This window comes from Choloepus didactylus, chromosome 19, assembly GCF_015220235.1.
Source record: "Choloepus didactylus isolate mChoDid1 chromosome 19, mChoDid1.pri, whole genome shotgun sequence".
Classification (NCBI taxonomy): Eukaryota; Metazoa; Chordata; class Mammalia; order Pilosa; family Megalonychidae; genus Choloepus; species Choloepus didactylus.
In genome coordinates, this window is record NC_051325.1 from 64,080,475 (window position 1) to 64,108,284 (window position 27,810).

The 27,810-nt window shown below is 53.1% G+C and overlaps 1 protein-coding gene across 4 annotated transcripts in view; it reads left to right on the plus strand.

Annotated features, from left to right (window-relative positions):
* The window catches only part of CDH4 (cadherin 4), a 607,874-nt gene that overhangs the window by 416,932 nt on the left and 163,132 nt on the right, over positions 1-27,810 (plus strand). For all 4 annotated transcript variants that reach the window (XM_037812041.1, XM_037812039.1, XM_037812040.1 and 1 more), the window contains one exon: positions 5,959-6,185. In XM_037812041.1, coding sequence (XP_037667969.1) covers positions 5,959-6,185 — 227 coding nt within the window. The remainder of the gene's footprint in view (positions 1-5,958; positions 6,186-27,810) is intronic.

Consider the following 27,810-nt stretch of genomic DNA (forward strand, 5'->3'; position numbering starts at 1 on the left):
TGGGCATGGGCATCCCAGCTTGAGGAGGACAAGCCCGGAATGTCTGATCAGCCTCATTGCTTTTACCAACTTCCCTGCAAAAGGGGTGTGGACAGGGGTGGGGGTTTGCTGCTGAAATGCAGTCGCCAATCGTGTTGAATTTTCTGCTGCTGGGCCCTGCTCTGCGCCGTCCAGTCACAGAGTTTTCCTTGGCGTTTATTTCTCACACGTGCTCAGCCCTTCAGGCCGTGCTGAGTTCTGGCTCCGAATACTGAGCCGGGCCCAGCAGTCAGTCACCGTTTGGTAACAGGCGGCAGACATAGCCACTGGCAAACGAATGAATGGAGTGGATTCCACGCCTCAGAACAGAACTGGGGCTTTCAAATGAAACCCGTCCTGGCCAAGGTGGGGGGCTGATGGTATGTGGGCTGGGGTCAGCCTCAGCAGGACCCCAGAAGCTATGGATTCCAACACCCCGGGATGCAGAGGGGCACAAGACAGAATCCAAGCACGGTCAGAATCCGAAGTGCTGGCTGACCCCACCTGTCCTGCGGGGCTCTGCAGCTCCTGCCCTCAGGGGACCCCCAGCCTGGGTAGGGACCCCTGTTTGTGACCCCATGGTGGCCTGGATGGTCCAACCCTCCATGCTGTCCCTGCCTGCTCCCCATCCCTCCACGAGCCTGGGGTCCCCTCAGGGTGCAGTGGCGTCCCTGTGCCATTCCCGAGGAGATCCCCAGTGCCTGGCACCAGGAGGACACTGCATGGGCTTCGCCAGGGGCCTCTGCATGCAAGTCACCCTCTTCCTCAGTCAAACGGGTAACGGTGTGCTCTGGCCAAGGTGCAGGGAAGACCCTGGCACGAGCTGGCATTTCGCCCACCTGCTCCCTGCCAGGCACTGCAGGAAGGACGGGCCCGGTGCATCCTTGACCTTCCTGGCCACACCCCTCTGGCACTCGGAGAAGCTGCTGCTTGTCCAAGGTCACACGTCTGGAGGTCAAGGACCCAGCGCTGGAGCCCTGGTCCCACCAGCCCCAAGCCCTATGTGGGCATCGCTACCAGGCACACCCTCCCCTCAGCGTGCACACCCCCTCACAAACAGGGCGTGCAACCCTCCCCGAGGCGCGCGCACCCATCTCCAAGGCATGCACACCCATCTCCGAGGCACGCGCACCCATCTCCGAGGCATGCACACCCATCTCCGAGGCCTGCACACCGTCCCTTCTGCGTGCACACCCGCCCCTCGGAGCGCACACGTGAGGCCAGCACATCGCCGATTGGCTGGTCCGGCGGGGTGAGGACAGCCGGGCGACCCCGCCCTCCCAGGCCCCCCTCCCGGGGCCCCCCTCCCGGGCCCCGCCTCCTGGCCACCGAGGGGCCGGGGCTTTGACTGAGCGTGTTCAAACAATTAGACTTAATTTCTCTCAGGACTCCTGTCTCTTATCAAGGTTGTTTAAAACTAATGGAAGTGATTAGCAAACCGCAGAGAGACGCTGCCACAGGTAGCCACGGTGAGGGGGGACCGCTGCGGGGGAACACACAGGGCACCCCGGCTCTCTGAGCAGATTCCTGCCGGGTTTTTTTAAATTCAATTTTATTGAGATATATTCACATACCATGCAGTCATCCACGGTGTACAATCAATTGTTCAGTGCCATTATACACTTGGGCATTCATCACCCCAATCAATTTTTGATCATTTTCATTACCACCCACAAAAAAGAGTAAGAATAGAAGTTAAAAGTAAAAAAGAACACCCAAAACATCCCATACCCCCATCCCTCCCTATTATCCATTTACTTTTTTGTCCTCATTTTTCTATTCATCTGTCCATACACTGTATAAGGGGAGTGGGAGCCACAAAGTTTCCACAATCACGGTCACACAGTGTAAGCTGCATAGTTATACAATCATCTTCAAGAATCAAGGCTACTGGGTTGCCGTGCAAAAGTTCCAGGCACTTCCTTCTGGCTATTCCAGTACACTAAAAACTAAAAAGGGATATCTATATGATGCATAAGAACAACCTCCAGAGTGACCTCTTGACTCCATTTGAAATCTCTCAGCCACTGAAACTTTATTTTATTTCATTTCCCTTCCCCCTTTTTTGGTCCAAGAAGGCTTTCTCAATCCCACAATGCCAGGGCCGAGCTCATCCCTGTGAGTCATGTCCCACATTGCCAGGGAGATTTACACCCCTGGGTGTCAGGTCCCACGTAATGGGGAGGGCAGTGAGTTCACCTGCACATTTGGCTTCGAGAGAGAGCCCTGCCTGGTTTTAAAAGTCAGGCTGATCTTCGTGGATTGCATTTCCACCCAAGTGTTTCTCCCCACGAGGCACCTTCTCTCACAGCGGGGTCCCAGTCCACAGGAGCATGGCAGGGTCCAGCGTGGGAGAGCAAGGCGAGGATCCAGACGAGCTACATAGAGGCCCGTGGGCAGCTGGAGCCTTGGAGCGCAGCTGGAGCAGCCCTGTGGGGTCTCTCTAAATAGTGACAGAAGTCCACCCACTGAGGGCTGAAACATGCAACGGGCGAGACGCCCGAGGATCGCCTCCTGCTACCAGCCTCACCCGGAGACGCCAGCTCAGGGTGGCACTCGCAGGGCTGGAGGCCGCCTCTGTCTGGCTTCAGGAAGTTAGGAAACGTCCTTGAGCCTCAGTTTCCTCACTTGTGAGATGGGCGTCGTGGCCCCTGCCAACCCTGCTGCCCTGGCAGAGAATCAGAGAACACGAGGGCGATCTCAAGTCCTGCTGCAACTGCTCTGCCCTGCTCACTGGCATTGCTGCCTCCCTCCCTAGAAGCTTCCAGGCATGTGCGGTCCCTCCTGCTCATCGTCCACCTGGCCCCTTCCCCAGGCCACGGGGGCGGCGGGCAGAGCTGAGCCCACTTCCAAAGCCAAAGGGAGGTGCCCAGCACTGAGAAGATGAATGTCTCTGTGGCCAGTCTGGAGAGGCCAGAACCCCGAGGCTCAGGGCAGGCTGGGCCAGGCGGGGCGCCCCCCAGGAGGAGACTGAGGGCAGCAGGCTTGGAGCGGTGGACACTCTGCTTGGTGGAGGCCGAGATGCAGGAGGGGCAGGCTGCTCCTGGCAGCAACAGAGGTGAGTGGCAGCACAAAGCTGAGAAGGGCTAAAGAAAATTCCATAATCAGCTTTACGGCTCTCCAGCCGAGTCTCTGGCTCAGACTTCAGGCCACACTCAGGCAGCAGCAAAACGGAGAAGGGCACAGTGCAGCCAGAGGCCGTGCCGGGCACCGCCGTCAGGAGCATCTCCCCCACGCACACGCACACGCACACATGGTGTGTGCTGACACCTGCACACACCTGGACTGACATCTGCGCATACATGGGCACCTCTTCCTCTTCTTCGGGAAAGCACTTAAACTCTCAGAGCTACAAGCAGACCACAAAAATACAAAAGGAATCAGGTTGAAGAGGAATAAAGTTGACAAACAGGATGGAAACAACTGGTACTGAGGTTGGGAAAAGGCTTGCTATTGTTAGAAGCAGCCACAGCATTGTCTGGAGCTTCCCAGTAGCCAAAGTGAAGAGGGAAAGACAAACTGGCTTCTCAGGGATAGAAGTTGTTCCTGTACCAAAACCATAGAAGTCTCTCCCTTTGCCTCCACACGCTTGTGCCATTTTTATAGCAAGGCAAAGTGTTGATAACATTCTGAGCAGTGTTTGTGTTTTGATCCATTTAAACCCACATTTCACAGGGCTTCAAAAGTGAGCGTTCATTTATTCAGTGCTAATGTTTTACTAATGCCCCCCGATGTCTCAGAAAAACATACCTTACTGATCTCTTCCTTTGGAAAGGAGGCCACAGCCCAGCATTGAACACGAGTGTGCACTGTTAGGAATTTCCGTCCTTCTGGGAAGCGGGTCCCCCGGCCCCCACGGCCCTCTGAACACCCCCATCCTCCTAGCCTCTCTCCAGCAAGGGGGTTGGGGGACATGACGAGACCCTCTCCTGACCTTTGTTCCTGGAATCCCCCTTCGGGGCCAGTCGGGAACGCAGCAGGACATTCCTGCACGTCTCTGACACCTTCCCGTGGATGCTGGGATGTCATCACGTCACGGAGCCCCCGTGGTTCTCATCGTCGCAGGGGCCTGCATTAAGCGTAACCCGGAGTGACGTTAACTTCTAAATCTCCGGGAAGCTCTCGTGGTCGCCTGCGGAGAGGGCCCGCGTTTCGGCCCCTGGTAGAATCCCTGCAGGCTGCTGGGCAGCGTGGCCTCCCGAGGCGCCCTCTCTGATTTCACCGGGACTCGGAGGCCCGCGTCATCTCAGGATGGTGGCCGCTGCGCACGGTGACCCCAAGCCTCCTGTCGGGGCAGCTCGGACGGGGCGTCTTCTCATAAAGCAGCCTCGACCCTCACCGGTGCCGTCGCCCAAGCTGTGTGGCAGCGTTTTTAGAATATGATAACAGCCTCGTTTAATCCTGAGGAAGCGCAAAGCCTCCCACTGCCGTCAATTCCATTGGCCTTATTGGAAATTTGCTTTCATGGAAAAAAGGGGCTTATTTATGTATTTCGTGCTAACCTCCGGCGATCACCGAGCTGTCGTTTTCATCTGTCGGTGATAGGTGGGTGTCAGAAATGACTGATCCCCTGAGTTTGTTGCTGATTTTAATTTGTTTACTGTTGGGGCAAAGAGTCTTATCAAAGCTGTTTGGAATTTTCCTGTTGCTTGAAAAAGCATAGTTATCCCGCATCGGAGGGCAGCTGTCTGCTTGCCCCGATCTGTCACGGAGACACTGTCCGTGCAGATCTGGAAACTGCAGGCACACTCACCTCTCTCGGACCAGAGACGGTTTCATCCTATTTGAAAACATTTTTATATTAAACCCAGAAGTGGGAGGGTCCCTGTAACTGGGGAGCACGCCCAAAGTGAAGTGTCTGAGGTGAGGGCACAGACGTTATTTATTATTTCAAGGCAAACAACAATAAAAGGTGAACTCACAGGAAAAACACTTTATCAAACATAACAGCAAGTGGCTTTTTTTTAGTTTTTAGAATAAATAGTAATTAAATCATGTAAGCTGTGACAGTGAAATTGCTTTAAAAACCAATCCTCCCACCATAATTGCCTAGATACCCACATTTTTATAAATACTAGGGAACTTTATCCATCGTTTTCATCAGCTGAATGTGACACTTGCTTTTGGAGCCTCATAATTTACCACAGCATTAGGTGACAGTTGCAGAAGCACATGTAGGAAACACACACTAACGTCATCCAAATGAGTATGCATCCTGGGAGGGTCGTTTTTCTGCACCGGAGTTAAAAGCAGCCGCGATGCTGGTGTCATGGAGGCGAGGTGGGGGCGAGCAAATCTGTTGCCTGATTAATGTTTTGTAAGCAAAGCGATACGCACTACCCGGCAGCCTCAGTAGCCCAGTTGCCTTAGCCGCACTGTTTCCAGTTAACCAAGAAAGCCCTTTGCCATGCCAAGGTGACGGCCCCAGTTGCTTCTGACCTGGCTGCCACAAAGGCCAAGCTGGCAGGTGTCAGTTCCGCGCACGTGGCCTCCGTGGGGGAAAAAACATGGAGCCACTACGTGCCCTGGAGTCTGTGCTGGCAGACAGAAGGTTGGCATGTGGCAGGGGAAATGGGAAATTTCTTAGGTAGAGAATTCCCACCATGCCATTAACAGACTCCAGTAGAATTCAAAATAATGGTGACAAGAGAGAGAACCATTTGCAGAAATGGAGAACAGCTGTGTTTTAGTAGAATGGAAGTGCATTGGTGGCTTTTTTTTTTCTTAATTTCCCTTTTTTAAGGCTTCTAGCTGATTCTGTAGGGGTTAGAGATAAAACACAACACCTTCTCGGAAGGTCGAGGAACTGGTGAAATCACCATTTTCTGGCTGCTCGCTGGAGCCCGAGAACCCGCTGCTGAAAATAGACACCTGACGCGTCCCTGCTCCCCGCCCTCTAGCCCGCCGGGCGGCACTGACCCTTCCCCTCTGCTCTTGCAGTGACGTTCAGCAGCTGCTTGGGGACCAGGGGGACGCAGTATGAGACCAACAGTGCAGACTTCAAAGTGGGAGCGGACGGGACGGTCTTCGCTGCCCGGGAGCTACAGATCCCCTCCGAGCAGGTGGCCTTCACGGTGACCGCGTGGGACCGGCAGACGGCCGAGCGCTGGGACGCCGTGGTGCGGCTGCTGGTGGCACAGACCATGCCCCCCCACTCCGGACATGAGGTAAAGGCGTCACTGCACAGGGGGGTGGCGTAGGCGCCAGGGTTCAATGTCCTGTTTGCTGCCCCGGAAACCGCAGCAGATGTTCCCGAAGGGACCGGGGACGGGCATGTGGGGAGGGGGCTGTGCTCTCTGAGAAGCCATGGAAGCACCTGCTACCTGCCCTTCCTCCTGTGCAGAAGAGCGGGGCCCCCGATCCGTTAGCTGCCCTTGTCACCACCCTGAAATTCCTCACGATTTCGAACGACGGGCATTTTCATTTTACACCGGGCTCCACACGTCCTGTCGTCTGTCCCTGCCGGGGGCTGCACCCACCAGCCCACATGGCTGTCGAGTCCTGGGGGGGTGCAAGTGGGACGGAGACCAGGCGCTGGCAGAGTGGGTCACCCAGAGTGGCCAGCGAGGGTCTAACTGCGGGGCGAGACCTCTGCCAGCGACATACCTCCCCGGCCCCCCTCGGGTTTCCTGTAGCTCTGACCCGGCTGTGTGACGAGGGTGGGGAGGGGATGGCTCCTACCTCCCTCTGGTGCCTGGAAGGGCTCGTTCACCCCTGCATATTCCAGCCCCTCGGCAACCCCCGCCCGGCCCAGGGTTCCCATAGCGGGTTCCGTGGGTCCGATGGGCGCCAGGCCCCGTGTTCTGGCCGCTGCCTTGGCCCCGGGGCCTGGAGGCTGCTGCCCAGCTGAGAAGTTCTCAGCAGCTGGCTAGGAGGGAGAACATCACGGAAACCCAGCATGGGGGTCCCCGGCTGCCCAAAACCACCCTAAAGGGTCAACCCAGCAGAGAGGGAGAACGTTTGCCAAATTCTCCAAGCTCCTTAGCATGAATACAAGGCCTTCATGGGACTAGTTACGTTTTTACGGTGCACTGTGGGGGGGATCATCGATTAAAGCAGCGTGAGGCAGTGTTTGGCAGCTCCTGTGGGTATTTTGGCACAAAAGAGCCCATGGGGAATCAGGGTTTAAACAAAGTTGAACAGATTCTTTTATGTAGAGATGCCTTTATGGGTTCAACGTGCTCTGTGAATCTGAGTGAGAGATGGCTTGCACAGTTCCCCAAACCTGTTTGACCACAGAACCCCTCTCCAGGGAGCATCTCATGAGACAAGTGCTCCAAGGAACCCACTTTGGGAACCCAGGGCCCCATTCCATGTTTTTGTTTATGATTTTTTTAAATCAAAGAAATCAAAGTGTAGGTGGTTTGGCTGCACCAACAGGGAGCAGTGGCTCCAGAGGACAGTTCTCACCACCTGTGATAAGCTGTCCTACGCGTGTCAGTCTTGCTTGAGGTGCAGGGTAGGCTGAGACAAGCTCGAGGCACATCTCCGACAGCAGGGGCTCCTCCAAGGAAACGTGTTGCCTCCTGAGTTGTGAGCTTCGCCACTGGGTGCCGAAAAACATGAAAGAGACGAGTGGCCCAGCCCTGGAGAGGCGACCAAGAGCAAGGCAGCGTCCCGGGGGCAGCCCAGGACTCAGCGAGCAGCCGTGGACTGTCTATGGGGAGTGGGTCCCCTGTGTCCAGGCCCCTGGGTGGGGGCAGCAGCTCTCAGACTGCAGAGCGGTTCACACCTGTACCCAGGAGAACCCGGACCCCCACCCACCCTGCTTGGGATGCGCCGCCTGGCGCCTGGGAGCAGAGTGAAACTCCGGAAGGCTTGGATAAAGACATTAATTGAAAATCCAGTGACACCTTTTATTAGGCGTGCTAATGAAGCGATCTCTGATGCAATTAATCACGGGTCCTCGGGGAAGGTGCGGTGCTGGCGGTGATTGCAATTAGGCAGTTCTCGTCCGTGCTGGCTGGGGTGGGGCAGGCACCAAACCCATATCCAGGCCTCCGAGGGTCCTGGCGAGGCCGGGCGTGGGGCAGCATGGGCGCCCCCGGGCCTGCGTGACGTGGCTGCCTCTGGTCAAAGCCAAAGCTTCTTCCCCTGACTTCCCAAGGCCCCCGCCCTGCTCCTTCAGCCGACTGCCAAGGAGCGCACCGTGGGCTGGGGGGCGAGCGAGGGGGGTGGCGCTCCTGGCTGGGGTCCCATGGACCCTGGGGCGTGCCTTCTGCAGGGGTGAGGAAGGAGCCGCCTCGGTTCTCCCGGGGGACGAGCTGGCAGTTCCCCGACCTTCCAGAGCATCGTCCCATCTATAAAGTGGGGGTCACCACAGCACCTCCCCTCAGGTCCTGGGAGGTTCCAGGAAGGCTCCCCAGTGCCAGGCAGGGCCTGGGCCCACCCACACTCACCAAAGGCTCGTGTGCTTCCTGCTTGTGGATCTCCATTTCCAGGGACAGGCTTAGCGGGACCTCCTGGAGAAAGGCCTTCCCCTCTGTTTGCCAGAGCCCAATTTCCAAAGGGGCATCTGAATGCACAGGCCCCATTACTCCCAGCCTGCCCGCCCAGCTTCAGGGACAGTGCGGGGTGGGGGGTATCCAGGTAATATGCACCAGTACGGCAGTGCCAGATATAGAATGCAGGGCTGCTTCCCTAACAGGTGGGGAAGAAAAAGCCCCTCCTTATTGGGAGGATGCAAACCTGCTGCCATGGCCCGGTGGGACCCCAGGGGCAATGGGCTTGGAGTGGGTGAGCCCCTGCACCGCCGAGTGATGGGGTGGTGCAGGAAGTCAGGGCTGCCTGTGGGCTCTCCAGCAGCTCAGGAATGGCCCAGCATCGAGGCTGGGAGAGCAGGTGGTGGGGGGCACTGGTGGGGTGTCCTTGGCAGCAGTCAAGGCTCTACCAGGCCAGACCGAGTGGGGGTGCTGGCATTGAGTCACTCCGGCCAGGGCACATGTCGGCCCCCAGCTGCCCTCCCAGTGCCCCAGAGGGCCAGGGCCGTCCACCGCCTAGGTAACGGGGCTCTAAAGAGCTGACCGGTCCCTTAGGTCAATTCACATCCCGAGGGGGAGCCACACCTGACCACAGATACTTCCACCAATTTCCAAGATCAATGGAAGGTCTAGAATCTATTACAGTGATGTGCTGAACAATTCGCACAATTTATAGCATGTTATGTAAGCAGTGTTATTGTATGGATAGACCTATAGATTAGGTGATGTAGTAGCTTAGTTAGAAAATAAAATATATAATTTTAATGCATACATCAATGTGTTAATGTATGTTACTGTCGCAGCTGAATGCATCATTAATATCACTTGATAACTGATTTCCCACACCTTCTGCTCATTGGAAGGGGACAGGGGTGGTTGGTTTAAAGGCGAGCTGACCCCCAGATAAACACAGGTGGCTGCAGCCCTCCGAACCTGATTGCAGGCCCCCAGAGCACCCCCGGCCGCCGTCTGCCAGCATCACGGAGGATCCGTGGTTAGGGTGCATCACCTCCACTTCCTGGAGGCACAGACTGGCTGCTCAGGCCGGGGACCCTGTGCTGGACCTGAGAAGGGGGCACTGTGGCCGTCCTTGTTTTTCAGATGCAGGGACTGAGGCTCAGGGATGCTAAGGTCCTTAGCCACGGTCGTTCAGCGAGGATGGAGTGGAGCCCACACTCCAACCGCTGCACGGCCCCGGCCTGGGCAATTGCTAGAAATCAGAGTGAAACAGAGACAGATGCATCAGCTCTAAAAATGGATTAAGGTGATGACAGGGTCCTGCTGGCCCCAACTGCCAGAAGCAAGTGTGAAGCTTCTCTGGTGGAAGATAACATCCCAGGCCTCAAGTTATTTCAATATTCTTTTATATACAATGTCTAGCATTCTGCTAAAAACTGGGCATGTGAGAAGGAGACAAGAGGATTTAAGTGAAAATCAAGAGAAACAGAAGATGGAGTTAAGCACATTTTATGACACTAAATATGCTTACTATGTTTAAGCAAATTAAATATAATTCTTGACACATAATTGGGAGATATAAAAAATAACTATTGGACAGTCAAGAACTGAAAAATGTAATGAATAAAATCAAGAACTTGTTGGACAGAGATCCGCAGATTAGACCTAAATGAAGAGAATTAGGGAAGCAAAAGGATATCAGAAGAAGTTCTCAGATGACAGCATGAAGAGGGAAATACAGAAGAGCTTTGGAGACACAGGAAGGCAACCTAACAATCATGTGTTTGCCTTCTGAAGAGGAGAGATTAAATGGAGCAGAAGATAACAGCAGATAATATTCCGAACGCTCAGCCGAGGTGAAGGCAGAGTCGAGAAGGGTGAGTCCAAGGGGGCGTGGGTAGGCACTTCCTGGTCAAATAACAGAAAACCAGGGTCGAAGAGAAACTCTTCAAAGCAAACAGAGAGAACAGACAGACTTCCTTCAAAGGTGTTGAAGTTTGACTCCGTGACGTTTCAGCAGGAAACGTGGAGGCTGGAAGCCGAGGGAGTGGTGTCACGGGATGTGGCGGGTCGAATCTGTGCCCAGCCTAGCCGCGCTCCTTGCCTCTGCGTTCCTGGGGCCTTGGCAATTGTCCGCAGGACCTCCTGGGAAGTTAAGGTGAGGTGTGGGCCCAACTGGACGAGGGTGGTCTTAACCCATATCAGAGACAGCCTCGTACAGAGAAGAAACCAGGAGCCAGAAGCTGGGGAAGGCCACTCAGGAGGAAGTGGGAGTCAGGAAGACCGGAAGAGCTGACCAAGGGAGAGCACCACCCCTGCGACGGGCAGAGACAAGCCGAGGAGCCCTGAGGACCGTTTGCCGGCAGCCAGCCCCAGAACACCACAGACCGGCGAGGAAGCAGGCCTTGCCAATATTGTGATTTTGGACTTCTTTCATCCTCAAAACTGTGAGTCGGTAAATCCCCATTTTTTTAAGCCAACCCATTGTGTGGTAGCTGTTGTTACAGCCTGGCACACAGGAACATTTAATGTTATTTTTAAGTGCAAAGAGAAAATAGCTATCACACTAGAATTCTATTATCCAGGAAAAAATATCCTCCAAAATTAACATTGAATAGAGACATTTTCAAACAACCAAAAAACTGAAAAGCTCTGTCACAAGTTGTGTTTTTCAGGCAAAATAAAATAATTTGAAATGAAAGCTCCAAAATGCAGGAAACGATGAAGAGCCATGGAAAGATTTAGTAAATGGGAAAGTGGACATAAATCATAGCTGCCTAATGTCTTGTGGGATTTAAAAGGGATCATTCAAACTCGCCAGAATGTCGCCAGCGTTACGAGTGGGTACGGGGATCTGAGATGCGTACATTGTCCTGGAAGATGATGGAAATACCAAATCAATATTATAATTTGATGAGACAAAGTTGTTTGTTATAATGTCTGGGAAAAAAAAACAAGAGAATCACGTATATAATTTACACTGTTATATAAGTTCTAAGGTACTAGATAGAAGAAATGGAATAATAAAAATTGTCAATCCAAAAAACGCAAGAGAAGAGGAAGGGAACATAGAATATATGGGATATATATTTCTCTTTGGGAAGTTGTAAGTTGACAAATATATAAATAATTATATTAAGTGGAAAGAGATTAAATGTTCCCTTAAAGGGAAAAGATTGACAAACTGGATAATGCAAAAAGACAGCTATATGCAGTTTGCAGGAAATACATCTAAAAGTGTAAGGAAAGAGAAAGGTTGCAAGTAAAAGGATAAGAAAAAATACCGTGGAAATGAATAATAATCAAAAGAAAGCCTATAGTGGCTCTATTAATATCAGATGAAATAGATTCTAAAGCAAAAAGCATAAACATAATAAGCACAGTGATAAACAGTTCAATTCACCAACATACATCAGAATCCTAAATTTATATGCACTTAATAATATGGCTTCAGAATAGTTAAGCAAAAATTGATAGAACTAAAAGAAGAAATGGATAAATATGCAACCGATGGTAAATTTTAACAAACATCTCAGTAAATAATAGAACAAGCAGATAAAAGATCAGTAAAGAGATAGAAGATTAGAACAATAAGGTTACTGAAATTTACTTTACAGACGTAAAGCACAGAACCCAACCACAGCCAAACACACATTATTTCCTGGTACACACACAACAATTGTAAGTGTATTTTAAAGTCTCAGCGTATTTCAAATATTTAAAATCAAAACCTAGTTTGTTTTCTGACCACAGAGCAATTAAGCTAGAAAGCAATAACAAAAAAACACAACTGAAAAATCCCCATATATTTGGAAGTTAAGTAAAAGCCTTTTTAATAACCCATGGGTAGAAAAGAAATCACATGGAAATGAGAGAATGTTTTGAACTGAATAATAAAACTAGTGAGATGTAGCTAAAGTCATGTCCAAATGGAAATGTTTAGCCTTGAATGCATATGCTAAAATATAAGGAAAGCAGAAAATCAACGATCTAAGAATTCATCTCAAAAAATTATAAAATGAACAGGAAATGAAGCCCAAACAAAGTCAAAGAAGGAAACAGTGCAAACAAGAGGAGAAAATAATGGAATAGGAAATAACAGATTCAAGAAGGCAAGAGTTGGTTCTTTAAATACACTATTAAACTGGTTAGACTGAGTAAGGAAGGAAAGCTAAAAGCTGCAAATAATCCATATTAGGGATGAAAAGAGGATATCATGACCATCTTGCAGACATTAGACAGATCATTTGAGGCTATTATGTACAATTTATACCATTGAAAATAGACATTCAATGGATAGTTTTCTAGAAAAACACAACTTACCAAACCTAACACAAGGAGAAAGAGAAAAACTCTTTTGTTATTACAGACAAAATTAAAATCCTTACCACAAAGCAATATCCACACCTTGATGATTAGACTGGTAAATTCCACCCAGTCTGTAAGAAGGAATTAAAATCAATCTTACACAAACTTGCCCAGAAAATAAAACAAGAGGAATCACTCCCCCAGATTATCTTTGGCCCAAAGCTGACATGAACCGTGTCTGAAACTAAGAACCTTGTCCAAAACCGGAAAGAACTTTGTCCAAAACAGGCAAGAATTGTGTCCAAAAATATCAAAAAAGCAGATAAGTATGGGCCAATCTCATTCATAAATAGATGCAAAAACCCTAAGCAAAACATTAGCAAACCTGAGTCCTGTCATGTTTACAGAAGGTAGTACATCATGGCCAAAATGGATTTGTTCCAAGATTGCAGGATTGGTTTAACACTTGAAAATCAATCAATGCAGTTCAACACAGAGTAAAAGGAAACGATCATACGACCACCTGAAGAGGATTTGTGGAAATGTGACCTCCATTCAAGATAGAAATACTCAGCAAGCTAGGAAAAGAAAGGAACTTAATCTACGGAAAGGTATTGTTGCAGTTTGCTAAAGCTGCTAAAATGCAACATACCAGAAATGGATTGGCTTTTATAAAGGGGATTTATTAGATTACAAATTTACAGTTCTAAGACCATAAAAGTGTCCAGACTAAGGCAACAACAAGAGGACACCTTCACTGAAGCAAGGCCGATGGCATCCGGAACTCCTCTGTCAGCTGGGAAGGCACATGGCTGGCGTCTGCTGGTCCTTTGCTCCTGGATTATGTTTCAAAATGGCTTTCTCCAAAATGTTTCTGGGCTTCTCTCTCTTTCAGCTCCTGTGTATCCTTGCTTGTTCTCCCAGGGTGTTTCTCTCTAAGCATCTGGGGGTCCTCTCCTAGCTTCTCTGGGGCAAACTCCAGGCTTTATCTCTTAGCTTAGCATCTCCAAACATCCTTCTGTCTGCATCTCCAAGCATCTGGGTCCGTGTTGGCTCTCGTCTCTCTCTCTTAAGGACTCCAGTAAACTAATCAAGACCTACCTTGAATGGGCAGGGTCACATCTCCATGGAAATAATCTAATCAAAAGGTCCCACCCACAAAACTTGGGTGGGTCACGTCTCCATGGAAACAACCTAATCAAAAGGTTCCACCGTCAATAGGTTTGCCCCCACAAAATTGGATTAAAAGAACATAGTCCTTTATGGGGTATATAAAAGATTCAAACCAGCACAGGTATCTACAAAATCCAACAGCAAGTCCTGTTCACCGTGGAAATACTGAAAACCTTCCCTTGAGCTCAGAAATGAGGTAAGGATGCTTTCCCATCACACATTGGAGGTCCCAGCCCATGCAAGAGGGCAAGAAAAAGAAAGCAGAATAAATAAAACTAACAAATGATTATCAACATAGAAAATCTAAAAGAATTTGTACATAAGTTATTAGAATTAATAAGTGAGTTTGGCAAGGTTGCTGGATATGAAAGCAATTATATTGTTATCGACCAATAATAAAGAGTTAGAAAATGCAATTTAAGCAAGATAGCAATCTAACAAAAATGTAGACGATAATTACATATTGCTGAGGAAAATGAAAGAAAACCCATAAACATGGAGGGATATGCCATGTGCATAGCTTGGAGGGCTTAATGTTGGAATGACATCAATTCTATCCAAATTTTTCTACAGACTCAATAGAATGCCCATAAAATCCCAACATATTTTTGGTTGCTTGTTTTTAAATAGATAAAGAGCTCATTTAAAATTTTCACATGTTGATACAAAGGGCAAGAATGGCCTAAAATGACAAGAAGATGGGGGGGCTGCTCTCAGGAGACAAAGACATCTGACCTGTTGAGCCAGAGGATGCTCTGGGTTGGGGAGTCCTGGGCACCCCCGACTTCCACCTCTGGACTTTCGGGGTTGGGGTGTCCTGGGCACCCCTGACGTCCACCCACTAGAGAGCAGGGTCACCCCTCCCAGTTGCTGCAACCACAGATGTCTCCAGACTCATTGTCCCACATCCCCTGGGGGACAGAATCACCTCAGGTTGAGAACCACTGAAGTGAACAGTAATTAAAACGGGGTAGTTTGGGTGCCAAGATGGACAGACAAGCAGATGGAATAGAACAGGGAACCCAGAGAAAATACTTAATTTTTTAAAAATCAGCGTCATTGAGGTATACCTTTCACAAACGAAACTCACCCACTTCACGTACACCACATGATGTGAGCCCTGTCAGCTCTGCACAGTGCAGACTCAGGGCTTTTTTTATGAGCGACACCATAGAGCAGGGGTCCCCTCTAGAGCCTACAGGCAAATCCAGCCTGTCGCCTGTTTTTCTTTATGCCCAGCCAGCTAAGAAGGGCTTTCCCCTCCAAACGGTTCCATTTGAAAAGGCTGTGTAAGTGCCTACCTGATGTCCTGGGTTTTGCCCCTTTGCTCACAAACCTGAAACACTTAGGACCCGGCCCTCGAGGGAGAAGTCAGGGGGCCCTGTGGCATGGCGGAGGCAGGGCTGTTTTCTCAATAAATGACACTGAGCCAGTGGCATGTCCTTAAGAGGAAAAAGGGAAGTGCCCCCACCCCACACCACACCCCAACTCCATTCCAGGTGGACTGTAAATGGAAATGTGAGAGAACACACCATCCGTCTCCTGGAAGGAAACGGGCGCGGCTTCACAGCCTGGGGGTGGGAAAGCTTTCTCATCCGTGACCCCCAAAGCACCATGGGCACGCGGAAAGATCGCTGCACTGAGCGTCGTTAAAAATAAAAACATGCGCTCAGCAAAATACGGTTTAAAGAGTGAAAAGATAAGCCGGGGAGGGGGGACAGTATTTGCAGTGCTTGACGACCGACAGAGGACTCACATCGGAGTCTGTGAGGAATCTTGAATCACCAGGTGCAGACAGACAGACAGACAGACAGCAGGGGCCGGGGCGCGCGGCTTCCCCAGGGCACCTGGCAGAGCCCGCAGCTGCAGCCTGGCCGCCCCTGGCGAGCCCGGCTGTCTGAGAATCGGGGAGAGTGCGGCAGGTGGAATTTTCATCCCTGGCTCCTGGGAGCGTGCGGTGGTGCGACACCTGAGATGACCATTTGGCGTATTTATTTAAATACATGTACCTGGGCTGAGGCGTATTCCTGATAGAAATGTGGTGTGTAAATACCAAGCGACCTGTCCCAGCCTCACTCATATGAGCCTAAATTGGGAAAAACCCGAATGCCCATCACCATTACAGTGGACAAATACGTGGTGCTGGATTTGTGCAGTGGAATAGTATACAGCGGTGAAAATCACCTCCAGAGAGAAGTGACGAATCAGGTGGATCCCACAAAAACATAACTGAGGGAAAGAAGCCATTCTCATTGGGAGAAAACCTACATCCTGCGAGATTCCTTCATTTAAACCCAAATAAGGGCCACGACAGTCGGGACAAGAAGTGATCTTTTTTGGAAGGTGGGATGAGGCCCTGTGCGGTGGGGGCCCAGGGGGCTTGGGGCGGGGCTGGTGCTCCCCTGCGTTCCGAGCACGTTTCTACCTGTAAGTTATTGTTGACAATTGTATTTGTTTTTTTTTTTTTGTATTGCATTGCTGGGTTGGGAGCCGGCGAGGAGCTGAGGTGGGGACTTCCACTGGCCACCCTTCCGGAGAGGCCTCCGGGGAGCCGGTTTCAGGACGTTAGACGCCTCCAGGGACGGGCTTATCACAAGGAACCTTGGAGCAAATCCCTCAGAGACAGCCCCCCTGACTCTCCCTAATTTCTTGGTTCTGTGAATTTCATTTCTCTTCCGTTGAGGTTTCCTAAAGTGCAGCCTCCCCTGGCCATTATTGTAGTGACTCTCTGAGGAGTTGGGCAACACTGACAGCTTCACGGTTAGATGAACCATAAAAAACTGGCAACTTTCTCTCCTTTTCCTTCCCTCTCTCAGCAACTGTTTGAAGACAGTCTTTCTGTGGGTAATAGGAGCAGTGTGGGATCTGGAAGAACTTTTTTTGCGTGCAGTCTTGCAGGAAAGCTGATAGCAATTCAATTAGAAAATGCAAATGAGGTCACATAATCCCCTGTGAGCCCCGCATCTCCCTGGGGCCGCAGCTCGCTCCTGCCTCGGAAAATACTCAAGATACAGCCTCTCACAGGTCCCCCTTCATCTGACAGGCCGGTGCAGCACTTGCAAGTAGCAGTGGGACCTGTGGGTCTAGTTGGCCAAAAAGGAACTGTTGTTTAGGAATCTAACACTGGGTCTTACAGCGTGCGCCAGCGTTTATGAAAGGTAAACTCAGCCCCACAACATCCTGCGGTCCGAGGGGCCAGGAGACCTGTGTTGTCTCCTCGGTGTCGCGGCCTCCTGGCCGGCTCGTGTCAGGGCTCCCAGCCAGGCAGGACCCGGCCTTGGGCTGCGGCAGGTGCCCTCCAGCCAGGTACAGAACAAACCTTGGGCTGCACCAGGTGCCTTGAGCCAGGTGGGATCCAGCTTTGGGCTGCTTTGGGTGCCTTCCAGCCAGGTGGGACCCAGCCTTGGGTGCACACAGACCAGCTAGTACCTCTGAAGGGTGGGGCTGTGCCCCCGGGAGGATGCTCCATCTGCAGCCTCTGCACCTGTGTGATGGGCTCATGGGCACTTCTAGCCCATGGGGCAGGCCTCAGAAGGGAAGGGGTGCTGGTGGATGGGTGCCCTTGGAGGCAGCGGGTGCACGGACAGCTGAGTAAGAATCAGCTGTTTTCACTGCTGGGCTTTCAGAGGCAGAAGCAGGGACCATTGGAGGCCCAGTTCCTAGGCAGACAGAGCGCAACAGAGAGAGGGGTGCCTCCCAGGAGCCCAGTGAGGCAGCAGTTAGATGGACCCCCTGCTCCTCGAGGAGAGGGGCTGGGCGTGCCCTCCGGTGCTGCTGTATCGGAAGGGGAGTCCACCAGCAACGGGAATCAGGGCCACCTCGTTATCCACGCGGCCCAGGTGAGAGGCATGCCCAGAGAGCTGGGCTCCCGTGTGGGTGCTCGTGGGGCAGGGCCGGGCGTCTGCTCGCCCGCCTCTCCCCAGGGGCCTGCCCGGTGCAGAAGGCCAGGTCCCGCTGGGTTTCTGGGGTGCCACTGCCCTCTGTTGGCATCCCATGTGCCATCTGTTCCGTCTTTGTGGTCTCGCTGTGACACGCCCTGGCCCGTCGCCTGCCCCTCTGCCCAAGCGGGCAGGTGGGAGCCCATCAGAGGCGCCATCACTGGGACCCCAGGTTGGTTAGGAGAATGGTGAGAGGAGGGCTAGTAAAAACCAGTTGCTGCCGTTCACCTTAGAGCCAAGGCCTGGTCAAGGAAGGTTGGCTGTGTGCACAGAAACACCCAGAATGGCCTCCGCCCCGGAGCCTGAACTCGACACCCAAGTACTCCAAGTTCTAGCCCGGGGCACGAGTGCCAGCGCAGTGGTCAGGGAGGGGCCTGGCTGCCTCTCCAGGGGATATTCCTGCAAGATGCGCTTTATTGGAAAAGCAGCTGAGAGGTCATGGGGGCAACTGCAGAAAACAGCCGACGTGTCCTTATCAGCTCTCAGTGCGACTGAAAACTGGCAAAAATAAGTAGCAGCCGCGACGTGGCAAGCGGGCAGACAACCTGTGTGCGGTGCACTGTCTCCTTGAAGACCGTCGGCTTTGCAAGGAGTGTGAATCATCTCCCCTCGCTGCGAGTGCAGACAGCATCCGCTCCAGGCACACGCGAGAGGACCTTGGGGCCCAGGGGAGACGCGTGTCTACCCACGGCTGTGTGTATTTCCCCACTTCACAGACCCGCACAAATCGCCAGGCAGCCTCGCGGGGAAAAAGGTTCTCCTCCGTCAAAGCCGGACGTCGCTGTAAGCACACGGCCCCCTCCCTGGCTGGGGCTGCCCCCAGGTGCAGGGGTGCCGGGCGGCCCTAGGAGCGCTCCCGGATGGCCGGAGCGCCAGAAACTAACTGCAGCCGTTAACTGCTCGTGGGTTGGCGGGCACACGTGGTTATTCTCATTGGCCTTGGGTTTGGGTTGGAAAGTCCGACTTTGCTTCCTTCCATGTTTCTGCAGCTGACAACCCCCAAACCCCAAAGACTGCCTCCTTCCTCCCTCGCTTCCCCTCTCCTTCCCTGCTGGGGCACCTGCTGCACAGGACAGGGCTGGAGTGCAGAGTAACTGAGGTGACCTTTACAGGCTGCAGAGGGCCTTGGACTGTGTCTGGGTCAAGCCTTTCATTTGGTGGGTGCAAGGGCGACTGGGGTAGCACCCGGGGGTCCCTGTGGCTTGCCCAGGGTCCTGCCTTGGGCTACAGGGGTGACAGCTGCCCATGGAGCTGAGTACCCTATGCCCTTGGTCATTTCCCCAGGGGGGAGGGGGCTTGGAACAGAGGCACCTGGGGGCAGCGACCTAGTGAGACTTGAAGGGGACGAGCAGAGAGAACGTGCGTGCAGCCAGGGCTCTCCCGGCAGTGTGGAGGGCAGAGGGGTGGTGGGGAGGTGGGGGGCCCACAGGGGGATGGAGAAGGGGTGGGGGACACACGGAGGAGGTGAGGAGGTAGGGGGCCCATGGTGGGGTGGAGAAGCGGTCGGGGACCCACAGTGGGGTGGTGAGAAAAGGGGACCTGCAGAAGGCAGTGACCCCGGGAATGTGCACCCTGGTGGGAGGGACAAGCCCAACAGATCCCAGACCGGGAGAGGCCTGGCATGCAGTAGGCCCTCAGCACACAGTTGATGAACGCACGAATAGAAGGCGTCATACATTCACAGTTGGTATTTATGGTTGGCTTTGTGTTTATAGTAATTGATGATTGAAGAGGCATCCCTTTATATTTTCATTTAATATGTTTACTATATTATAAATAATTATATAATATAGTTACATCTTTAATAATACTACTGTCGTATTTCATATGCCATCGGTGTAATGAATGGTTAGTCCCTGGGCCCCCCTGCAAGTGCAAGTAATGCAGGGACAGATGTAGGGTTTATGTGTGGTTGAGTTGCTTGCTGTCCTGATAAAAGCAGGGTTGAAGGTGCTCCCCAAAATTGCCAGGATGACTTAGGGTCGGAGGAGCAGCCTTTCACCAAGGGAGAGTTGGTCTTGGATTTGAATCAGATGCTCTTCTCTTGCCCATTGGATGAGGTTGTGGTGAGGATGATGGTGCTGGTGTGTGCCATGAGGTCATCCTGAGGACGTTGATGGTGCCCATGAGGTCGTATTGAGGATGTTGATATGTGCCCATGAAGTCATCCCAAGGACGTTGATATGTGCCCATGAAGTCATCACGAGGATGTTGTTGTGTGCCCATGAGGTCATCACGAGGACATTGATGCGTGCCCATGAGATCATCCCAAGGACATTGATGCATGCTTGCCCATGAGGTCATCACAAGGACGTTGATGTGTGCCCATGAGGTCATCCTAAGGATGTTGATATGTGCCCATGAGATCATCCCGAGGACATTGATGCAGTCCCATGAGGTCATCCTGAGGACATTGATGGTGTCTATGAGGTCATCTTGAGGACGTTGATATGTGCCCATGAGATCATCCTGAGAACATTGATGTGTGCTCATAAGGTCATCCTGAGGACATTGATGCATGCCCATGAGGTCATCCCAAGGACACTGATGCCCATGAGGTCGTCCTGAAGACATTGATGCATGCCCATGAGGTCATATTGAAGATGTTGCTGCATGCCCATGAGGTCATCCCAAGGACATTGATGGGTGCCCATGAGGTCATCCCGAGGGCATTCATGCATGCCCATGAGGTCATCCTGATGGCGTTCATGCATGCCCATGAGGTCATCATGAGGACATTGATGCGTGCCCATGAGGTCATCCCGAGGACCCATGAGGTCATCCCGAGGGCATTCACGTGTGCCCATGAGGTCATCCTGAGGACATTCATGCTTGCCCATGAGGTCATCACCCGGACGATGAAGCTGATGCGTGTCCATGAAATTGTCCTGAGGATATTGATGCTGATGTGTGCCCAGGAGGTCACCCTCAGGGCAATGAGGCTGACATGCGCTCATCACGAGGACATGAAGCACTGCAGCACAGGAGGATAATGGCACAGTGTCCTCCCTGAGCCTCCCCACGTTTCTCCCAGCTCTGTGACCATCTGGGTGAGTCACCCTGAGCCTTGGCTTCCTGATTGGCAAAGTGAGCTGAGATGTCCTGCCCTCTTCCCCTTGAGAGCCAGGTGGGAATGCACTTGGGAGCTATGCAGGCTGCAGACATGTGTTAGCAGATACCATTGCTTACACACCCTCCAGCATCTTATACTAAATGCAATTAAATATCATATCTAATCATTAATCCCTTTAGCTCCTGATTGGGGTTGGCATGTGTGTGTGCATTAGGGGTGCAGTGAGCCCCTGTGGGAACAGGTGTGAGGAGTTCCAAGCTGCCTTACAGGTGTTCAAAGCAGAAAGCAAAACCAAATGTCACTGGTCAACACAAGTTCGTGTTTCTATCCAAGGTCAACTCTCATTTGACACTTGATTAAAAGTAAAATCCGTCATGTTTCTGGAAAAGAGGTTTTGTGAAACGGGGAAGTGGTCACGGGCTCCTTCCTCAAAAGCTGACAAGAGGAATTCCCACCGAGGACAGGCGAGGCTGTGAGCCAGGCACCCACGGGCCGTGGTGCAAGGCATGTTTCTGCAACCCATGCCGCAGAAGCCTTCCGATGGCACACAGCGACAGCCCAGATTTACGCAGCCACAGCTCCCACCACCTCTCCAGAAAGGAATTTAACTCAAAGTCCAATTGAGTTAAGGTCTTTGTCAAACCTTTACCCATATCCTGTCCTAAGCCTTCTAGAATCATGAACACTGAATGAAGCTGACCATTTTTCTTACTAATGGACACCAACGTGAACAATTCCATTCAATTCTGTTGCTAACAAACCTGAAAAGAAGTAATACATTCTGGCTTACCTAACTAGTTTAATTTTGTTACTGTGTTGAAGGTTGAATTATGTGCCCCAAAAAGATGTGTTTAAGCCCAATGCTCATTCTGTAGCGTGAGCCCTTGTGTAACCAGGACCTTGAAGAGGCCATTATTAATTACCGTGTGCCCAAACCAGAGGAGGCAGCCTTAATTCAGTGTGGCTGAAGCCCTTGGAGTCAAATGAAAATAGAGGCCAGAAGCCAGCGGGAGCCAGAGCAGCCCCACAGAGAGAGCGAGCGAGAGAAAGAGAGAGAGAGAGAGAGAGAGAAGGCCACGCAACGGGGGCTGCTGGGGGGCAGACTCTGGACGGAGCCCCTGCCGACACCTCGGGGCTGCACTTCCGGCCTCCGGAGCTGTGGGTCAGTAAATCCCTGCTGCGTGGGGTAGCTCACCACGTGGTACTGTCACAGCCGCCCCAGAGAACAAGCTAGGCTGCGATCGAGTTATTTCTGTAGCTGGACATAATTCTGTTTAAGATGTTTCCAACTAAAAACAATTGTCCTGATTTTCCGAGCCCGTCATCCTCAACCAGGGCAGGTGTCTAGAGGCACGTGAGGCTGTCCCCAGGCCAGGGGGCTCTGACCTGGTGGTCACCACACACAGGCTTGCCCAGAGTGCCTTGGAGGGAAGGTTCAGACGTCCCCTTTCCCTGCTTGTGGGTGCTCAGATGAATTTACATCCTGGGGTGTGGAGGGGTCTGCAGAGCCAAGCCACCCCTCAGTCCCAGCACCGCCCCCCAGTCTCCACCCGGTTCTGTGCAGGGGGCAGCAGTGTCTTTTGGGTCTTGGCTTTGGCAGGAGATGAGGTTAAAGGGCTGTGGGGAGGCCAAGCTATTTGTTAAGGGATGCCTGGTTATTTTTATGCTGACTAGAGCAATTGGAAACCTGTGTACATGCGGAAGGCAGCTTCCAGAAGCTCCCCTTCTACACTCTCCCACACTGCTCCCACCTGCCGATTCCAAGCCCCCAGCCTCCGCAGCATGGCGAGTGTCCGTCCTCCTCGGCCGGCCTGCGGTGTCTTCCAAGGGGGGCAGGCAGGGTGACGGGCTGCGCTCAGACCCCAGCACCCCCACTGCTGGCCCCAGGGCCACGGCCAGTCGAGGGCCCTGTGTCTCCGCACCCCAACCTGGCCCCCGAGGAACAAGGCGTGCAGCTCCGGCCTTTCCGAGCGGCCATGGGCTCAGTGCGCTGTGGGGTGCGCGTCCCTCCCTGGCACCCCCAAGGCAGCATGTAGGGGGGTCTCGGCCCGAGACTTTCCTCCCAAACAGATGAATGAAGACGCGCAGGAAATCTTCCAGTTATTTCCGTAGGAATTTTCAGAATGACTTCCTGCCATGGGTGAGGGGAAAGCAAGGAAAACCCCGTGCCTTGGGGTGAAGACGTACGTTCGTCTCCTCAGAGTGTCACGGATGTAAGAAAAGGTCCAGGAAGTGCATTTTCAGAACTAGATTCATGCAAATGTTTGTTCAGAGTGGCTCATATGTTGTTTGTTAAAGAACATAGGTATCTTTCTGTTGTTTTATTTTGTGTTTGTTAAATACCATTTTACTTCGTCCTTCCTTAGCTACCGTGGAAACGGGCTGGAAGGCTGCAAACCTGCCCCTCGTTCAATATGTTAAATGTTCATGCTGGCAGGCACGCAAAATGTACCATTTTTCAAATGTATATTGAAAGGGAAGTAGGAGGTGAGGGAAAGAACTATCTGTATAGATTTCAGTGCCTCTTTTTGTTTTTTTAAGAAATCTAATTATTCTCAGTAAAAATGAGTACCAGGCGTGACATTTGGGGAGGAGAGGAAAACACGTTATTTCCTTACTGAAGCATGTTTAACCCAAAGCTATAAGGAAGCGATGGAAAGAGCAGGACTAGTGAATCCGAGAACTAAAAGAGAGTCATAAATAGCATTGATATTTGGGAAATAAATCTTGTGTGCTCTTGTTCCGACATAAGTAGTGTTAGCTCAGAATCTGGAAATGGTGTACCACGTCCCCAAGTGGAAAGTGTTTCATTTTGACAACAGGTCTCTCCAAAATCAATAATCTTGGACGACCGGCCCCTAAGACAGGGTACCATGTGCTTCGCAGGGACTGGCCAAATATTTGCCCAAATGTCAGACCAAAATGTGTGGCAGAGCAGGACCTGGAAGTGTGGGAGGAGATGGTGTCAACGGGCTGGTGGTGCCCACTGCTGGGGGTAAGGGCAGGTGCTGGGGCCGGAGCCGGAGAGATGGTGAAGGCTGCCGCTGGGTGCACCGGGCAGCACCAGGTGAAGGGGAGGCGAGGGCCGGTTTTATCTGTGGGTGGTGATGAGACGGCACGAGGCCCTGTGGGGGCTCCTGGACACACACCAGGCTTCAGAGCTCGCAGCTTCTTCCCCGTGTTTCCCTCCGTCACAAAGCACGGGTGCAATTGAACATCGGTGATGCACATCCCCAGCAGACCGTGGGGCGCAAGCGTAGGGAAGCCATGGCACGGGGCCTCTGTGGCCCGGCCAGTCGGGCCAGCCGCTCAGAAAGAGATGGGCCAGAGTGGGGCCCCATCTTCCCTGCACTGCTCTCCGGTCAACCATCCCTTAGATGACACACTTCACCCTCTAAGTCAGCAAGTTTGATGAGCACCCTCCATGGCGTCTCCAGGTTTGCTTTGTATCTGATGCCATCCTGCTAATCATTAGGGGTATTCGAAGTAAAACGAAATCTCCAGGTTAGATGCACCTTACCCTTGCAGAGAGCACACAGCAAGAATGCGCAGTACCCGAGCACATAAAGAAAGTTCTGCTCTGATCGGCTCTCCTGATCGACTTTTCTGTCACAACCAGACCATCTCGAGTACCCACTGCTCACCCAGATTGCTACTTGTGGGGAGGTGTTCGCTGCGTCTGTTTTTATCTTCACTGAAAAGAAGAGCCCTGCTTTCCACTGCACAGCATTCAAGGGTGAGTGGAGGAAAAGACAGAAGCCAGGACCCCCGGTTTGGAGCTGTGCCACATTATTTTTTTTCTTCTCTTCCCTGGTGGAATTGCTCCCCATTCAAACTGCCCAGTCTGGAAGATCAGGGGAGCAGGTGAAATCGGGGAGGTTGACAACAACACATCATCATCATATCCCTGCCCTGCATTCTTGTCCAAGTAGCTTCAGCAAGTGGCTCTAATTATCTCCTTATGCAAATGGGAGCCTGAGGACTGGCTCTCACATCTAGGGCTCACGGGCTACGCTGCCAATCAGAGAAATTACAGATGGCACAGGGCACCTTCCGAAGAGCTGCTGCCTCGGGTAATGGGAGCTGACAGTTCCGTCTTGGCGTGGGCGGGGGGCTCTGCACTGCTGACACGGGTCACCGCCGTTGAGAGCCTCCCCTCTGCAGCCGTGCAGCGCCCACTTGCCGGTCCCACAGGGTGCCCTTGAAGACGTTTCCACAAGTTACTTTCATTGAATCAGGTGGAGGTGTGTCCCGCTGGTTTCTCAGAATGCAGTGAAGTTAAGGTGCGAAGGTGACGTCAGGATGGGACAGACATGTTGCGGGAAGTCAACGTTGTCACCTTAACCGCATCTGCAAGGACGGGGCTGTCCCGCTTTCCTTAGGACTCACTGGGGCTCTGGGCTCTGGGCTCTGGGGCCGGGCATCTGGAGTGTGTCTACAGCTTTTAGAAGCAGTTTCCACGTCCTGTGCCTGCCGCCTCTCGAGGGAAATGGGTTCTGCCGCTCCCTGCTCCTGGGTGAACGGTGGGTGCTCCTTCTGCTGCACTTTGTGGGAGCACCGAGACGTCTCTTTGCGTCTAATCCCCTGTGCGAGGGTACCCAGTCCGCGGCCCCCTTCCCCATCCAAAAGGCCCTTTGGGTTGGCCTTGTGCACAGACTCCCCGCTCATGGCCCTGGACTGCCCTCTCCGGCCGCTCTGTGCTTCTGGGAGGCATTGCCACCGTGGGGTGCCTTGGAGCTCACCCTTGCTTCTGAGTTCCCAGGGGACAGGTCCCCAGGTGGATCCCCGGACCCGTCTGCCGAGAGAAATTGGCCACATCTTCATCTGCATTTTTACCAACCACCCGGTTGATTCCTAATCACAGAGGTTGAAAACCACTTTTCAAATGTTCACCTGCTCACCACTCACGCCCAGGATGGCAGGGCAGACGCACCAGCAGAAGGTGCGGGGGGTCCCTGCACCGAGGCCAGCTCATGTGACTTCACTTCCCACATGGCCTCACCTCTGAGGGCCTCCTAGTCCGTCCGTCCACGGAAGGAAAACACCCCGGCCCGGCTCGTCGTGGTTCCGTGCTCCCAACAGGCGAATGGACTGGACAGCAGAGAATCACGATGCTTTCCTTCTGGATCACAGGAGCAGAGGGTGCATATGATTACATTCTTCCCCTGACTCTTCTTTCCTCTTCTTTTTCCTCTTCTTTTTTAAAAAAATGAAGGCCATAATTTAAGAGATGTCGCAGGTCAGCTTTGCATTTTTCGTCTTTCGCTTCTGAGGGTGATGGAGGGGACGGGACCAGCCTCTCCCTGACACTGGGTGGTCCCTGGGACCTTGCCCAGAGGGCACCCTTGGGCATACTCGGGCACATGCAAAACCACCACACACACAACAATTCTCCGCCACGAGGAGACCCCGAGCTCGGTGGGATCAGGGCTGCCTGGCACTTGTGTTACAGAAATAAAATCATGTGCAGGTTAGGGGCCAGTAGGCTGGCACTGACCTCGGGAAGCGGGGAGGTCATTGTCAGGACGGGGCTCGGAGGCGGAGGAGGTAGGTTCTCTCTGCAGCGTGCAGCTCGGCCATGAATCTGAGTCCTTAAATTTGGGGCCTCGGCATCCCATGAAAACAGAAGGCTGACATTACTTTGGTGTCTTTCTTCCATGTTCTCTTGAATTCATTTACCTGTCACCACCTATCCCCCCAAAATAACTTAAACGATTTACGTGTCCTTAGGTGGCAAATGCCGCAGGTGAGGCCAGCAGAAGTCCCAAACCGAGATTTCAGCGAGGCTGGCTTTCTCCTGGGGTCTGTTTGTTCCGCTGCCGGCGGCCGGCCGGCCTCGGGGGTCCTTGTTTGTATCTCTGCTCCTGTCAGGCGTGCAGCCCTCCGCTGTCTGGCGTCCGTGACTTCCTGGTTCTCTTTGTGGGGCCGTCTCTAATGTGGACTGGCCACCTCGGTCAGCTGGGCCCTCACCGTGACTAGCCGTCACAGCCCCTAGCCCCCCTCAGTCACCCGCTTAGACCAGCTCAGCGGAACGTGTCCGATCCCAAGCACAGCTGGTTAGGAAGTGTGGGCAGAGGTGATCCCAAGTGAGACGCTCCGTGAGGACGGCTGACTGAGAAGCAGACGGATTTAGAGCCTCGGAAAGGGGGTCTGGGCTGAGAGCCCTGCGGGGCCTCCTCAGGCACAGCGGCCACGGCTGCCGCCACCACAGCTGCCACCGCCTTCACCTGCCTCCTGTGGGGAATCGCACCCCAAGTCGAGGCCTCGGGAGGCCAGCGGGCTGCCCCGGGGTGGGCCTCGTGTCCTTGGGACCCCCAGGCGCCCCGCAGGAGCCCACCTCCCACCCTCCTGTGCGGTCAGGACACGAAGGGCTGCCGGGCAGGCAGACCCCAGAGTCGCCGGAGCAAAGTAAGCTCGGTGGGGGGCTCCCACGGAGAGTCAAGGACCACCCCCTCGGGCTCAGGGCTGTCCTCAGCCAGAGTCTGTCTCCTCTTCTCAGAGCTGTTCAGTCACACTTCCACCCGCGTCCCGGCTCCCTCCACCCGCTCCTCCACCCGCGCCCCGGCTCCCTCCACCCGCACCTCCACATGCGTCCCGGCTCCCTCCACCCGCGCCTCCACACGCACCCCGGCTCCCTCCACCCGCACCTCCACACGCACCCCGGCTCCCTCCACCCGCACCTCCACACGCACCCCGGCTCCCTCCACCCGCACCTCCACACGCGCCCCGGCTCCCTCCACCCGCGTCCCGGCTCCCTCCACCCGCGCCCCGGCTCCCTCCACCCGCGCCTCCACCCGCGTCCCGGCTCCCTCCACCCGCACTTACACACGCGTCCCGGCTCCCTCCACCCGCGCCTCCACAC